Source organism: Thermobia domestica, chromosome 3 (genome assembly GCF_964235325.1).
Source record: "Thermobia domestica chromosome 3, izTheDome1.hap1.1, whole genome shotgun sequence".
In the NCBI taxonomy this organism is placed as follows: Eukaryota; Metazoa; Arthropoda; class Insecta; order Zygentoma; family Lepismatidae; genus Thermobia; species Thermobia domestica.
The window spans coordinates 217,390,280-217,408,031 of record NC_137456.1 but is presented as its reverse complement, the minus strand read 5'-3'; the positions used below and the strand labels follow the sequence as shown (position 1 = coordinate 217,408,031).

General features: G+C 38.3%; 1 protein-coding gene across 1 annotated transcript in view; it reads right to left on the bottom strand.

Moving 5' to 3' along the window:
- The window catches only part of LOC145680966 (heat shock 70 kDa protein 4L-like), a 284,315-nt gene that overhangs the window by 11,985 nt on the left and 254,578 nt on the right, over positions 1-17,752 (bottom strand). The window contains exon 12 of the mRNA XM_081752181.1: positions 1,202-1,416. Within this exon, the coding sequence (XP_081608307.1) occupies positions 1,202-1,416 (215 nt within the window). The remainder of the gene's footprint in view (positions 1-1,201; positions 1,417-17,752) is intronic.

Below are 17,752 nucleotides of genomic sequence, written 5' to 3'. Positions count from 1 at the left end.
AACTTACCCACATAAATGTAACTATTTCTTCATGACGTCATACTTGCAATTCAAGTATACAACTAGCAAGTTATATACATAACTTTTTACATGTACTTGTTCAATAAAGTGTTCCAAGGGCATCCAATATTATTGTCAATATAATTCTATAAACAAGCCCATTTTCAGATATAAAAAATAATAATATAGACAGAAATAATAAAATACTCAAACTGCGTCGTAAAATTTACGAATGGTTTGTAACCACGTAGACAAAATAGGGTTTGTAATCTAAGGTTAAAGTTAAATTGCTGACACTGAAATTTCCGTGTGATTGTTATAATGCCAATCTTAAAGAAAAAATAAAATAGTAATAAAAAAGGGCGGGGGAGAACGAAAGAAAACACAGTACGTCACTGTAGATTCTACTGGCAAGTGACTATGCAGCTCTGAGTATTCGTTGTCCTCTCAAGCAAATCAGCTTAATTTGGACAGTGATTTTTGTGTTCAGATCTATATTTAAAAGTATTAGTGTGTTTGTAAGTTGGATTCTCCGTGTGAACCCGAAAACATGAGCCTAGAAAAATAAAGTGGGGCGGCTCATTTTAAACTTACAAACAGAAAACGAGAAAGAGAAACAATTTTACAGATTAAGTTTGCTACAATGGAGACCATGTTCAGAAGATAGAAAGGAAAATGATTTGTGAAAGCAGTACTTGGGTGAAGTAAAAGCGCAACATCGAGAGAATTCCATTATATGCAAAAAATGCTTAAAATGACTGATTCACCAGTTTGTCAGTTTTGTTAGTAATGATCCTGCAAAGTGTTGTCTAAATTAGTCTATAACTGACGCTCTCCTAAAACGTGGAATTAGAGCAGAGCAATATTTCTGAATCGTAAAGACTAATAGCAGATAAGAGAAGATTTACAGGTATAATTTTCGCTTTTTTCTGTTTTTCGAAAAAAAATTCACTTTTAGTTTACGAAAAAATGTGACCATCCCTATTATAAATACCGACTCTCTTGATAATTGGAAATGAAAAAAAGTGAAAAACGTAGCAAACAAAATGACTCGTCCATGACTAAAAACCGGTTGGATCACACTACTTTATACCTTCCATTTCTCCTACAACACTTAAGTACTATAAAATGCCGCATACCTTTTTACAACTAAACGAACGATACAAAGGAAGATAAATAATACAACACTGTAAGTACAAACCTTTTGTTCATTTCTTCATTTCTTGTTTTCATTTCTCTTTTCCTGCTAGCTTCTCTCTCCTGTATCTTCCTTAATTTGGCCTCCTCCTCCTCTTTTAATATCCTCTCAGCTTCTCTTTGTTTTCTCTCGGCTTCCTCTCTCTCTTTCCTTTCGGCTTCTCTCTTCACTTTCTCTTCATATTTTTCTTTCTCTCGTTTCCACTTCTTTTCCAACTCCTTCAAAAACAAGATAAACTTATCAATATCTCAAAACAATACTTCATAGTAAATATTGCATTTGTGCAAAACTTAGTCACTAAATTATAGGTTCATTAACAGCTAGTGCTTTCGTAATTTTGAAGAATAATTATACATTAAAACAAGTAGAGATATTGTTCCAGGCCTCTGTTATGCTCCAGCATCACAGATATTCAATTGTTTGTTTATTTATCAGTTTCTTCGATAGTTATTCATTTACTTCAAAGATGTCAACTTAAGTTCTGCTTTAATTTGTTTAAAGTTACATTTAAATATTACTTACTAAATAGAAAACTTATTCTGTCCTTGTACAGTCCTGGTCATGGAAACCTAGACAGTCTGTTAAAAAAAAAAAAAAAAACTATTCCAAAAGATGACTCTAGATCATTCAGATTTCCTTTATGTCTGGCTCATTTTTCCTGGATTTCTGTCGCAGACAGGGGTGGAAATTGAACCATAATATTATTCAACGCATAACGTGATTTTGTTTCCTACATGTGCAGATCAAAAACTACCATACAGGAAAATACGATACTTTTAAGTCGCAAATTTAATATATGGTTTATATTTTTAATCTAGAATTATTAAAAGGACCAACATAGAAGTAGAGGCAACATCAAAACTACAATTAAACTACAATGATTAACTATCTGTTTCACGCGATTGTTTCATCTTTCCTTGCCAATTCGAGTTTTTCTAAAGCAAGACCGTGCCCAGTTAGTTTCATTGAAGCCAATGGAACAATTTATGTAACATCTATCGAAATCAGCAGCATAAAAGCAGACCCGTGCTGAGGTACTAACGAGGGCGGTGGACAAGTCCACCAAACGGGCGCCCATACAAACGTGAATATGCACAATTTTACATGCTAAAACTACCAAAATGGTTTTAGTAACGTAAATAGCTAAACTGTGAAACTTCTTTACTAGAGAAACACTTTAGTTCTAGTAATAAAATGAAGCTAAATACGCCAACAAATCATCATCAGCAGCAGCATCATAAGTATTCTGCCATTATTGGCAGGTTACTTGCCGCAACTGAGAAGCTTCTATGCTGTACAGTCTTCCGCTAACTTCTTCGCCTTCACGTGTGATCTGTTTTCATATCGACCATTAATTATAGTTGCCTTCAAAACAACCCCTCCCCTTTCCTGCCACCATACCCTCTATCGCATTCTCTTAACAATATATAAAATTTTTCTTTCCTTTCTTACCATTTCTAACAACGTCTCATTTGTTTACCGCTTGATCCGGCTAATTCTCTCCATTCTTCTTCACACCCACATTTCGAATGCTTCCAGTCGTTTTTAATCACATTTTCGTAAGTCCATTTTTCTGCCCCATACAGTACAATACTCCACACGAAACATTTTATGCGTCTTGTTCTCAGCTCTTTATTCAAGGTCACACAAAACAGTCTTTTCATCCTCTTAAACCTTCTTTCGCCGTTCATATCCTTACTTTTATTTCACACTCGCACTTCATATCATCACGAATAATGAGGCGCGGATCCAGGATATGATCAAGGAGGGGGCTAAACCATTACACACACATAAAATATATATATTTACTAATTAACTAGCTAACTATGTGGCCTGAAATAAGAGGCTCAATGCAGTGTTCACAAAAGCTTTACACTGACTTCTGTTCTTAGCCAACTGGATCCAGCTTCTACTTTGTACTCCTATTTCTGCGAGATCCATCTTAATATTGTCCTTTCATTTGCACTTAGGTCTTCCTAATCAATGTTTCCCAATTGGATTTCCAGTCAAAACTTTAAAAGCGTTCCTACTTTCTTTCATTCTGGCTACATAACTTGGCAACCTGAGCCTCCTAGACTTTATGACCCTAACTATGGAAACAGTACAAATTATGCAGTTCCTTTTTATGAAGTTTCCGCCGTTTCCCGTTCCCCATGAGTTCGAATATTCGTCTCAGGATTTTATTCTCAAATACTCTCAGTTTGCGTTTTTTCAGATTAAGCGACTATGTTTCGCAACCATACAGAACAACAGGCATGATTATCGTTTTATATTTTAAGCTTCACATTTCACGACAGCATTCGCGACGACAAAAGATTTTCAACTTAATAATAACACGAATTCCTTGCTTTCAGTCGACACTAAATTTCTTCGTGGATATGGCTTTGGTCTGTTAATACTGATCCTAGATATTTGAAAGTATTCACTTTGTAAAAAGTATTATTTGATATTTTGACGCATCAATGATTTGCAATACTACGATCCCGGCGAACTTCCCAGTATTTAGTTTTTTTTTTCTACATTTACTTCTAAACCCATATCCCCGCAAGCGTTTAATAAAACCTCTGCATTTTATTCTGTTTTCCTCCTACCATCTTCTATTATATTTACATCAATAGCATACGCCATAACTTGGTGAATACCATTCAGCTCCAAGCCCTGGTTGCTATCTGATTTTGTTTATAGCGTACTCGAAAACAAAAGTGAATAATAATGACAATCCATCTCCTTGTTTCATGCAATTCTCGATATGGAAGCTCGTGGACAGGAATTTTCCTACTCAAACTTCGTTTTGGGATTCATTTAAACACATCTTAATCTCACTGGTTTTTTTGGTATTCTAAATTCTGTAAGAATGTCGTACAATTTTCCCTCCTAACCGAATTTGAGGCCTTTCTAAATCAATAATTAATTGATGTATCAGAGTATTGTATTCCCATTTTATTTCGAGTACTTGTCAAATGGTAAATATGTAATCGATTTTACCTAAATCTGCACTGATAATCTCCAATACTTTCATTTCCGTATGAGGTCAATCTTGCTAATGGTATATTTGAGAGAATTTTATAGGATGATCACAGAAGACAGATGCCTCGATGATTATTACAATCTGTTTTATCGCCTGTCTTGTGAATTGGAACAATTGAAGACTCGCTGTAGAAAACAATATAAGTGCCACCTTGAAATTGCTTCACTTATTTTATTTTTTAAATACGTTTATGCCGTAGATGTTAATACATTGTTATACAAAGAGCACTGGGAAACTGGCAATACGACTTTATTAATTATACTTTTTCAAAGTTCTTTCCACTACGCATTACACATTTTTCCATTCTTCGAAACCAGTCGTCGAAGAAACTCTACCATTTTTCGGCAGAGATCTGGGCACACTCATCGTCCCAAGCCTTTAATAAGGTGTCATAGCTTATAAAACGCCTTTCTTTCGGTTTGGTCTTTACATGGGGAACTGCGCGAAGTCAAAGGGAGCGAGATCTGGACTGTACAGTGGGTGCTCTAACAGTTTTAGTCGAGTGCTGGTCAAATACTCTGAGCAAACTTATGAACTGAGTGCTGAAGCGTTAGCGTGATGAAAAAACCCTGTATCCATCCTTGAGTTTGGGTGCAACTGTTTGGGAGCTGTAAGGACTTTAGGCAGACTTCCTCCATATACGATTGATTCCCTGTGGCTGTCTTCTGTGTTTCTCACACAACTCGCTCGACAATCCCTCGCACACTAAAAAATAACGCCACCATTCTCTTCTTAACTGATGTAGACTTTCGAACAACCACGCGGCTCTCCTCATCTTCCAACACCATTTTGTTTGGAGCCTTGGTCCGGACGTCATAGTAATAGACTTAAGTTTCGTCACCTGTAACAATACTGTCCACAGAGAAAGATTTTCCATTTTTAAATTTTTTCAACATTTCACGGCACCATGAAACACGGTATGCAATCTGCTTGTCGGTCAAGTCATGTGGTACCCAAAGGGTACAAAGCTTTCTAACTCGAAGGTGATCGCGGAGAATAGCACGAATTGCTGGTGCATTAATGCCCAAGCATACCTCTATTTGAAGGTTATTCACCCATCTATCTGTCTGAAGCACTTTCCTTACTGCAGCAATGTTTTGTTCAGTCACAGATGAAGATGGCCAAACTGACCTTGGAGCGTCCTCGAGGCTGAAACTTCCTTTTTGAAACTCTCGGTACCCCCTAAATATCGTTGTAGGATGAGGACAATCCTCTCCAAGCACATGAGGCATTTCCTCTGAACACTCATCAACACAAACCACGTAAAAAATTGTAGCGCAAAATTGCCCGTTATTTAGTTTTTGACCATGACGACTCTTTTTCACTAACACAGCTAAAAATCAACTGACACTTAAGACAATGACAGAGCTTCTACTGTGAGGTTTGGGCATATCTAAACAAGTGCTAAGTTGCAAAATCCAGTGATGATCCATTCTGTTCTATTGCAAAACTTTCTTAGTGCCCTTTATGATAGGTTATATTTCTAAGCAATAGTATTTTCTATTTTGTTACGCTTGGGCACGATTTACTATCTTTTATGGCACTTGCATTGTTTCCTACAGCGAGTCTCCAATTATTGATTCTTTCCACGCTTGCGGAAAATTCCTCCTTGTTCCAGACAAAGGACAATGAGTTTGTTTATCTTTATATATTTATTACACATTATATATGTTAGTATACTATTATTTACTATTACACAATATATATATTGCAAAATTCCTTCAGTCTATAAAGGTAGAGCAATTACTGTACACAGGAATTTATCACCTTTTATTATACAATCCTCTTCTCAAATACAAAAGGTATACAATAAACAGTTCCACTAATAATTTGGGTAAGATAAAGAAAGGAACCCAATGACCAAGTGTCGTGGGCTTTTGCAGGTGAGGTTCCTCTTGGTGACCAGTCGTCGTGAGAGGGGTTAAGCTTGTATGATTAGGCGTGTCTCTCTGTGACCGGACGTTGTGAGAGAGGATACGAACCCAATGACCGTGCGCCTTAGGGCTTAAGAATAGGTACCTCTCGGTGATCACGCGTCGTGAGAGGGATCAACCTGGCTAGATTGATGCTCGATGATGCGTGCCGCTCTCTTTTATCCTGGAGTGTCGCCTGCCATCGGTGATCTCCATCCTGCCGACTGCTGGCAATTATGGGAGCCTCCTCTTCGGGTCCGTCGTCTGCGTTGATTTTGTTTACTATTAGCACGTGTTAGTACACACGGTTATCGCATGTTATGGGAATATGCGGAACCTTACAGCCCCGGGGCGTATAAAAAAAAAAGCCATAGGGACATTTTTTTTTTTTTGCCATTATGTAGAATCTGCATATTGGTCGCAGTTTACACTGGAAATGTACTAACACACTTAAACACAAGAGCAAAGTTAAAAACACTGGTCACTGATATAACACTGTAGCAGACATTATCACACAAATAAAGTTTAAAATTAAATCTGAAGTTGAAGCGCTGACAGTTTGTCCTGTAATCTAAGCAGGATCCGTATATTACGTCATCTCCCTCAAAGGAGAGGCTGTGGAAGCTCTGGCGGATATAAATAATAATTATAAATACGTCACTGATGGTAATGTCCGTAGCATATTTTGTGAAGGGCGCACGCCATAGGGTGCTATTATAAAAACTTTCTAGTAGGAAATAGATGACAGAGTTTGTCCTGTAATCTAAGCAGGATCCGTATATTACGTCATCTCCCTCAAAGGAGAGGCTGTGGAAGCTCTGGCGGATATAAATAATAATTATAAATACGTCACTGATGGTAATGTTCGTAGCATATTTTGTGAAGGGCGCACGCAATAGGGTGCTATTATAAAAACTTTCTAGTAGGAAATAGATGACAGAACACACTTATATAATGATTAAAGTCATTACTATGGTTAAAGAAGTCATGCCGGAAGAAAGTCTATCAATTGAAAATCCTGATTTTCTGAACACTCCGTATATGTAGGTTAAGATGTTACTGACAATGACATGATTCTGGGCGGAGAACCGAGAAAAAATGTTGCTGCCGGCCTTGTGAGTTCATTCGCTGGAGGCGGAAAGAAAATGCTGGCTTGCAATCTTGTTCTAAAGAAATTGCACGTGTGCAGGCCGTTGGAATGGCAAAAATGCAGGGAGATGAGGAATGATAAGAACGAAAAAAAGATAAGGGATTTTCTGCAATGTGAATATTAAGGTATGTACTAGATTTGGCCATTTCAAATAGTTAGCCGTATCATATTGTATACCTTGTTTACAGATATTTCGTGCTTTTGTTGCTGTCTCCTATATATACTTTTTTTTCTGCCGCTGAAACATGAAGATTGCTCGTCGCGTGTCGCTGGTTCATATCTGCTAGAATCATGTTATTTTTGGTTTCGTCTCTACTTATCTCTTCTAATCTTCTTCCTAGCTGTTGCGCTCGTCATCATTATCCTGTATATGTTCTTCGGCGTCATGATATGGTTTAATTCTGTCGATGGAAATATTCTCTTCTGTCTCCCTGAAATTGCTGGGCATGCGAACGCGGTAGAGATTGTTATTTAGCTTTGAAAATATTGTGGCCGATCCGCAGTATTGTGATGACTCTCCGAAGCTTCGAAAAGGGAAGTAAATTAATACTTTATCTCCATTGTGGAAGGTTCATTGCTTCTGTTTTTGTCAAAATACTTCTTTAGCTGTTCGTGAGCCTTTAGCAAATTTTGCCGTATTTTTTCTCTTGCACGGAACGTCCGTAAATTGTTGCACGCCGATTTCAACGAAATTTTGCAGGTAGATACTGGACATAAAATAAACAGACCCATATTTTTTTGTTACTGTGGAGAAACGGTTTGAAGGGGCCTAAGCCCCTCCCGAAGTATTTTCAAAAGAGCTCGAAATTTCCCTCCATTTTGCAGGAAAAGGCGTATACACACACTAGATAGAAAATTGAGGAATACGGGTTTTTCCTTTTGTGTGAGAAAACGGTTGCAGGGGGAACAACGGCCCCTATTCAAATATCTCCAAAAATAATTACAAAGGCCAAAATCGAAAAAGGGCACAAGCGATTCCAAGGAAACTATGCATGCAGATACTAGACAAAGTAGGAAATACGTATTTTTCATTTCTGGGGAAAAACGGTTTGAAAGGGCCTAACCCCTCCCGAAATATTTTCCAAAAAGCTCGAAATCTCCAAAAGGACAGGAATAATTTGCAGAGAAAGGCGTATGTACATACTAGATATACAAGTAAATCATACGTATTTGCTATTTCCTGTGGAAAAACTGTTGCAAGGAGAGCCACATCCTCACCAAATTTATGCAAATAGTTTAGAAAGGTCACAATTCACCAATGATCACAAACAATTCGGATGAAAGTATAAATGCCTATGTTAGACGTGCAATGAAGAAACACATATTGCAACTACTATCCACCACTTTTAACAGAGACCAAGTTTTTTAAGCACAATATCTTACGCAACAAACGTGTCACAATAATGATATTCCACAAAAGAATGCTGTAAACAAAGTCATCTCTTACACCAACCACAACGAATCACAGCAACCTGTCCACAAATGTCCATCTCGGGATGTGATTCGTGGAAAAGAAGAACTCTGCTGGGGTCTGAAATTGTGCCGGTTACTATGCGTATTTGATGACATCTTTGTATCTTGGAGAGGAGAATTGATTAAGTGCCAGAGATTGTAGTTTGATTATGTTATCCCGTAGATGCAAATTAATATCAGACTATTGTAAGATAACAGTGTCCGAAAAGCGGCGAACAAATATCTTCCACAAGCGAAACAAGTACACATCTAGTGGTTGCAGCTTCCAAATTAAACCTTGAGGTATTGTAAGTAGCACAGTGTTTTTCTCTTCCGGTTCAATGGAGCGTAGGGTATTTTCACAATGTCCACTCCAAGCGTCCAATAGAACTGTTTGACGCTGTGTTGTAGGAAAATACACGTGCTCTAGCCGACGACGAAGTTCTTTTGTGAGTTTTCCTGATTTTGAGGCGGCAAGATATACGTTACGGGGGCGAAACACAGTGTTGTGCACGCGTGGGCCGAACTCACCACTTGAGGCCTTCAGAACAATGAGTAATGGTGCTTTGCTAGCAGCATCGACAGAGATGGTCGCTTGTATTGTATAACTGTGTGTTGTCGCACTCACGGATTGGACAACTGTTTCCACTTTCTTCATTCCCTGAGCAGCCAACGTTCGACCGCCATGCATTTCTAGTTGGAAACCACTTTGATCGGAGTTGTACACATCAGCTGGGCCGAATTGGATAACATGGTGTTTTACATTGTCAATAAAGGCATTTACGGTTCTCAAAATGTCCTCTTTACCTTCCGACGTATGTGTCGTAGATATAAATTTCGTCACCTTTCGCGATACGATTTTGTGTTGTTTTAAACTCCCACAGCCAGGTATTTGATGCCTTAAATGATGGAAAGTGAAATTATTGCTGGTCTGCAGAGCCCATCGTCGTAGATCAACATCGTGTACTGGAAAGTGTGCCTCACGAGCGTCTTGGAATTGCCGAAGAACGTATTGAGATACCTGCGATATCTTATCCTTCCGTGTTCCTCCACTAATGACTTGCTTTTCCCAGCGTTCTAGCTGCTGCCTTGAGGTTACCTTTCTAAATTTTGCTTGTACGGATCGAAGGGATAGCGGTCTCTTAATACCACTTCTCCAGTAGTTGTTGACAGCCTTTTGTTTGTATGCACGGGTGATGTCTGCTTGACCATGTACCGCTGTGCCGCCATCGCACTCTTCTACTTGGTCACCCACAGGAGAATATTGGGCGGTATCCTCTTTCCTGTCTTCCTTCTCAAATGCTAATGTTAATATTTCTTCTGTGTCCAACGTAACCATATCGTCCATCCAGTATTCCAGCAAGCATTGCAATATGCGTGCTGTATCCCTTTCCTGTGTTGTTATTGGCGACTCTGGTCGATATATCACTTCAAAAGCAACAAACAGTAAATGCAGAATGTTAGCGGGATTCATGCTGGATTTCTCTTCTTTAACACGCTGATGGAACAAGGAATTTATATCATACACATATGAGTATCTGACGCAATGTACTTAACTTCTTGATTACATGTTATGTACACAAGGTAGATATTGATATCTCATTTTGCGCGTGTGGCTCATTATCTTGAAGTGTTCTTTTGTGGCATTCATGTATCATTATCACAAGTAAACAAGTTATTGCACAAGCCAAGGGCCAGAGAAGTATAATTACGCACCGCCTTGTCAATTATCTGTCACATGTTTTGCACACATATATAAAATTACTATCGCCGAACTTATATGCAGCGATGGGCATGACCCTCGCAAGATAACATTATACATATTTCATAATACAGTTTGATATATTCTGCTGCCCAATTATATGCACTCAACCTTTGAAATGGTTCTTCAGAGTACACATCTGTCGCATTTGTTCAGTACATGACACTTTAACAGCTTCCTGTCTGTGAGACTCGTTTCAGAAGTTTTCTTTTACGTGTAGTATCTCCATGAGTGGGACATATACATTGGATCGTAATAGAAAGATATACGGGCCTCAGAAATATATGTTGGGTATGTGAAATATATCCTGGAAATTTCTGCAAATTGTTTGAGGTTTTGTAGATTTAGAGCTTTTTTTGAAAATATTTCGGAAGGGGCTTACTCCCCTTCAGAGTTTTTCCGCACAAAAGAAAAATACCTATTTCATACTTTTAAATCTACTATCTGCATGCATAGTTTCCTCGGAATCGCTTGTACCCTTTTGTCGAATTTGGCCTTTGTCATTACTTTTGGATATTTAAATCGGGGCTGTAATCCCCCCTGCAACCGTTTTTTCACACAAAAGGAAAAACCCGTATTCCTTCATTTTCTATCTAGTATATGTATACGCCTTTTTCTACAAATTGCTTGTTCTTTTGGAGATTTCAAGCTTTTTGAAAATATTTCGGCAGCGGCTTAGGCCCCTTCAAACTGTTTTTCCGCAGAAACTAACAATACGTGATCCTTACTTTTAACTCTAGTACCTGTATGCGTAGTTTCCTTGGAATCGCTTGTGCCCTTTTTCGATTTTGGTCTTTGTCATTATATTTGGAGATATATAAATGGGGGCCGCTGTTCCCCCTGCTACCGTTTTTTTCACACAAAAGAAAAAACCCGTATTCCTTAATTTTCTATCTAGTATGTGTATTAGGGTGTCCCTTATTTTCGAAAATTGGAAAAATTAGCGGGCCACCCGTTATTTCTCTTCTTTTTCGTTAGAATAGGTTACACATCAAAAATTTCTTTAATATTCAAATATTTACTGGTCGCTCAAGCCTTTTGAAATCAGGTATACAGAATGTTGCTATTCGTATATACTTCAAGAGATGACCAACAGATTACAGCACTATTGTAACAAAAGGAAGGAGCCATTGACAATAATTTCTTGCGCAATGTGCACAGAATTGCCTTGCTGTTTAACGTCTTGTTAATTTGTGTGTAGGATTTTGTTCTAATTTATATTTAAAGATCAATTTTAAGATCTTTCTCTTATTAAATAACCAAACTACCGTCGTCGTTTACGTGCAAACTGGGGATTTAAATTTGGTTAAGGAAACTTTGGGATCTCTTTACTGTATTTCGTACGCTAGTAGATCGTGGTGTTTGGTGTACCATCAATCAGTAAGACGTTTGAGAAGATCTCGGTGCATTAATTTTGAGTGAGAAATGGAACAGAAAAAGAAAACCTCATACTCGACTAGGAATAATAGTAAAATTTACTTGCTGGGCAGTACAGACCATGTGATACTAGGTAGCAAACTCCCTTCCAATAAGCAGGTCCTGAAATTGTTTCTCCATCATCACCTATTGTTGAAAAAAACTATACGAGAAAGTTCACGCTGTGTAATGCAAGAAGTTGAGGGATTTTGGGAAAGAGCACGCATTCCAATTCGTGCGAGGAAGCACACGGTCACCAAAGTTGAACAGTTATTTGAGAAGTGGTGCAAATTAAAGAAAAATGCCAGTAGGAAAACTAATACACAAGTGAATAATGAAAAACAGTTTGTGGGTGAATTAGAAAAAATGTTTGATATCGCTTGTGCTAATGCTTTGGATGTGATGAAGAATAAAGAAGACAAAGACTTCCTCATAGCGCAACGACAACCTGGCCGTCCAGGAACAATGGGTGGTGTGGATAAAACACTTGCCGTGAGAGAGTCGAGATCTAGAGAGAGACAGGAAAGATTTAACAAAATGAAACAGAAAGAACTGGAACGTCAAAGCAAGGAAACAGTGGTGACTTTGGATGCAAGTATTTGTTCCGATGAAATCGAAGGTGACGACTCAAATGCAATTTCTAATGACACTTTTACTCACAACTTTCAACCAACTCTACAGAAGGTAACACCAAAGAAACGAGCAAGACAGTGTGTTTACTTCTGAATTGTGTGCAACATTATATAGAAGTAAAGTGAGCGTTAGGAAAGCAACGTATTTAATAACTGCTACTGCACAGAGCTTAGGACATGATACAACTAAACTAGCTATAAACCGCTCAACAGTTTCACGTAGTCGGCGACATCATCGTAAAGCATCAGCGGAAATGCTGAAAGCCAAATTTCAACCCGAGGGACCACTTCAGGTACAGTGGGACAGCAAACTAATGGATGACGAGTACAACAATAAGAAAACAGAACGTTTACCTGTGGTTGTTAGGGACTTGTCTGGTAAAACTGAAGACAAGGTGCTAGGAGCCGCAAAATTAGAAAGACCCACTGGTCTTGCACAAGCTACAGCAGTTGTTGAATTGTTGAAGGACTGGAAAATTGCCGACAGAGTAGCTGCACTGTGTTTTGACACAACTGCGAGTAATACAGGGAACGTATCGGGTACCTGCACGCACTTACAGCGTCTTTTAAAGAAAAAACTTCTTAGCTTTCCATGTCGTCATCACATTTTGGAATTAATGCTTGCTAATGTATTTAAAATTTGCGTTTGTGGTAGTGTAACGACTGGGCCCAAAGTCGCATTGTTCGAGACATTACAACAATTTTGGGACAAACTCGATCTCACCAAATATGAGCCCGGTATCTTAAACAAAGTTATATCTGATTTACTGGGAAACAACGTAGAATCTGTTCTGGATTTTGCACAACGTCAATTGCAGTCAGATCATTACAGAGATGATTATCTGGAACTTCTAGAATTAACAGTAATTTTCCTCGGACAGCAACCACAGAGAGGAGTTCACTTTAGAAGACCAGGTGCGATTCATCATGCCAGGTGGTTATCGAAGGCACTATACAGCTTCAAAATTTACATGCTTAATTCTCAGCTTCGAATAACCAAACAGGAAAAAAAGGGAATCCAAGAAGTCTGCATTTTTTTGACTGTGTTTTATGTTAAAGCATGGTTTACAGCAACGCATGCTGAACTTGCTCCCGCTTGTGATCTGGAACTACTTCAAGGACTTATTCAATTCAAGAGCAAGATCCCACGTGTTGCAGAGGCTGCGCTTCAGAAGCTGATGAGACATTTATGGTATTTGAGTGAGGTGCTGGTCGCTTTGGCTTTTTTTGACCAAACGTTGTCGCTAGAGTGTATACGAAGAATGGTAAAGGCTCTAAAAGAACGTGAAGGGGAAAATACTCCGTCTCAACGCAAAATTATTGATAACCCAAGCAAATACTTGCATGAGGAAATTGATTCATTTGTGACCAAAAATTCGATTCTGTTCTTTCAGTGGCTTGGCATACCTACAAACTTTCTGCAGAGTGATCCAAGTACATGGGATGAAAGAGAAGACTTTAAAATGGGACTGGCAATTGTTCGGCGTTTGAACGTTGTGAATGATAGTGCTGAAAGAGCAGTTGCTCTAACACACGAATTTAACAGGGCGATTGTTCGTGATGAATCTCAAAGACAGTTTTTGCTGCAAGTTGTCCAAGAACACAGACGAAATTTCCCCAACTGCAAGAAAGAAACTCTTAGTAAAGAAAATCACTAGGGATGTATGAGTGTGTGTAATTATGCATTATATATAATGTGTGTATGTGTAAAAAGTAGTATTTACACCAAATGTGTTAGGAACAAAATGTTTTCTTCCATTCGGTTACATAGACCTGCGCAGGAAAGGCTCTCTTGTAATTGTATGAGTGGCTTATAATAGAAAAAAGCTAATAAACTTTGTTGAGCTTGAGCGACCTCTAACTATTATCGTATCAAACTGAAATTTTACTCAAATTCATTTTATATGGAAAGGAAAAAATATAAGAGGTGGCCCTGTGATTATCTCGAATTTCGTTTTTTTGGGTATGCATAAGGGACACCCTAATGTGTATACGCCTTCTGCAAATTGCTCATGTTCTTTTGGAGATTTCGAGCTTCTTTGGAAATACTTCGGGAGAGGCTTACGCCCCTCAAACCGTTTTTCCGCAGAAACGAAAAATACGGGTCACTTTATTTTGTCTAGTGTCTACCTGCAAAATTTCGTTGAATTCGGCGTGCAACACTTTACGAATGTTCCATGTTACTTTCACTAGTTGATTCGTTCCAGCTGTAGCTGAAGAGTTGCTGTAATTTGCAATCGCTGATTGTCCTAGGTTCGTACCCGTACATTAAAAAGAAACTTTATTTCTTCGTTCCTAATTGGACGAAACTGTTTAAACCAAAACTGATGAGAGGTAATAGTTTTGGCCATGTTTCATGATTTTGTTGGACGAAAAATTTTAAAGAATTCTGTACAGTTTTGTTTATGACCTCAACCAATCCTATATCCTGGTGATTAAAAGCAAGGCAGAACTTAAATTCAAACTTATATATTTCTGCTAGTTTTTGAAGTTTCTTCGCTCTGTGGACTGGATGTTTGTCCAGATGAAGGAAACGAAAGGCGCCAAATTTTAAAATAATTTCTTCCAGTAAGACTTGTTCAATTGTATATGCCGTGATACTATTGAACAGCTTTCGTCACTATATAACGGGTGCTTGTTTCAATGGCAACTAAAACGTATTTTGGTTTCCCTTCTTCGTGTGGATAAGGTCCTAAACCGTCAAACATCCATCGTTCTCCTAAGAGGCCTGGTGGGTGATGAAGGAGTTCTTGTGGCTTTTCGGGGAGTTTCTTCAGGAGTTGACACTCTCTGCAATTCTTGATTCTAAATGCTAAGTATGATTTCATGTTTGACATGTAGTACTTATTGAGGACGGTATTATATGTCTTCGAGAACCCAAAATGAGTCGCCGACGGATCTTTGTAAACAGACTCGTCCTGCCAAATTTTTCGCAATACACAAAAGATAAGTTAATCCAAGTTCTGGATGTTTTTGTGTACGGTACAGTAGGTTGTCTTTTAAACGAAAATACTTAGCTTCTCTCATGGTAGAACTTTTCGTCGGTTCTTTCCCTTCCAAAACTGCTATTATGTCAGCGTATGCGTCATCTTTGCGCTGTTCTTCCCGTAAGTTCATAAATCTTGTTGTTGTATTTGAAAAATGGGTTCTTCTAGAGAATTATATCTGTATTCATGCAAATCCTCGGTTGCCTGACGTGGGTCCGTGGGTTCTGGAGTATCATTGCTATTTCGTTCTAAGCGGCTGATGATATCGGCCGGGTGCTTCTTTCCTTCAATATGGCAGATGTCAAAATTATAGTCAGCTAACAAAAGTCTGTAGTGTGTGTATTTTCTACCCTGCCCGGGTCGTACGCAGAGAAGTTAGACATTTTGCGTCTGTAAATAATTTAAATTTACGATTAAGTAGGAAATACCTGAATTTACGCAGGGCATAAATAATAGCGTATAGTTCTTTTTGTCAAACTGAACTTTTAACTTCGACCTTTGTAAGGCGACGGCTGCAGTACAAAACAATTCTTTCTTCGTTAGTTTTGCGGCTATAACAGGCTAATAAGCCTCCCAGCTGATGGGAGCTCGCATCTGTGTAGAGCCTTATCTCTAGCTTTTCGTCGAAATGGTAGAGATGGGTCATTCAAAATGTCTCCTTTCAGCTTCTTAAATAATTCATCGTATTTTTCGGTCCATCTAAATTTAGCATTTTAGTAAGAAGCTGTTGAAACAGTTCTACCTTGATCGTGAAGTTCTTAATATGACTCCGAAGATAAGAGCAAAGCTATATCTCTTGAGTATTCGTTTAGTGGTCGGCTTCTTAAAATTCTTAATCTTATTTGCTATTTTCGGTTAGATGCTAATCTTTTCTCTGGATACAAGGAATCCTAATACTGGGAATTCTCTATATAACAAGTGTATCTTTTTGGGATTGGTTCTAAAGTCATGCTCCCGTAATTTTTGAAATAGAAGCTCCAAATCTGAGAAGAGTTGTTCCCACGTATATGAACCAATCACGATGTCATCTGCAAAATTGGGAATGCGTTTTGGTAAGCCGTCTAATAGCATTTTAATTATGATGGTCAAAGATTGGGAGCTTGAGGAATGGCCCATTACGCATCTAAGAAATTTATAGCTTTTGCGTGTATGGTTCACCTCAAAAATCATGTATTTAGTGCTTTTTGGATGCAATAAGATTTGAAAGTAGGATTGGGAAATGTCCACGGTTGAAATTAGGGTTTTCCCTTTTAAAACCTGCAAAACATCTTCTGTATTCTGAAACGGGATGCCTAAATATTTGGTATAACTATTCCATGCCTGTAGATTCAAGACAATCCTGAATTCTGAACTGTTTGGCTTTTTGATCGCAATTAGAGGCGAAGAGTAATTACTCGACTGTGTCTCAGTTATGAATTTGGAATCTAACAGTTGTTGTATCTGCCTATCAGTTTCATTTCTTATTCCTAATGGAATAGGTGGGGAACGGTGATGGAATGACGCACTTTTATCTATACGTATTTTATGCTCATACCTTCTAAATAACCTATATCCTCTGGACTGTATGAAATATATCCCTATATTTGAATAATAAGTTGCTTACAGCTATGACCAGAATATCTAGTTAGGTGAGGAATATTAACAGGTATACGGGAACCTGATTCTGCCATATTATTATCAGCCTCTTTATACGTATTTTTTCCAGATCTAGTTGTCGGCAAAAATACCTGCCAGCCTAAAACGAATCAATTTACCACTAAGAGTAATGAGAGTGCATATCACAATACGGATATTAACTTTATATAATGCTGCTTTAGTAACACTAACACTAAGAGTTCTAAGTCCGTTTTTCGTTAATAAAAAGAGCGTCCCGTAGGAAAGACCTTTCAATGTCTGTAAATAAGACACCGACGCACCTACCATGTAAAATTCTTTGTCTATAAAGGTCGAGCAATTACTGTACAGGGGAATTTAGACTTTCCCATCACCTTTTATTATAAAATCGTCTTCTCAAATACAAAAGGTATATAATAAACAGTTCCACTAATAATTTGGGTAAGATAAAGAAAGGAACCCAATGACCAAGCGTCTTAGGGCTTTTGCAGGTGAGGTTCCTCTCGGTGACCAGGCGTCGTGACAGGGGTTAAGCTTGTATGATTACGTGTCTCTCTCGGTGACCGGGCGTCGTGAGAGGGTTTTAGGAGGTTTGATCAC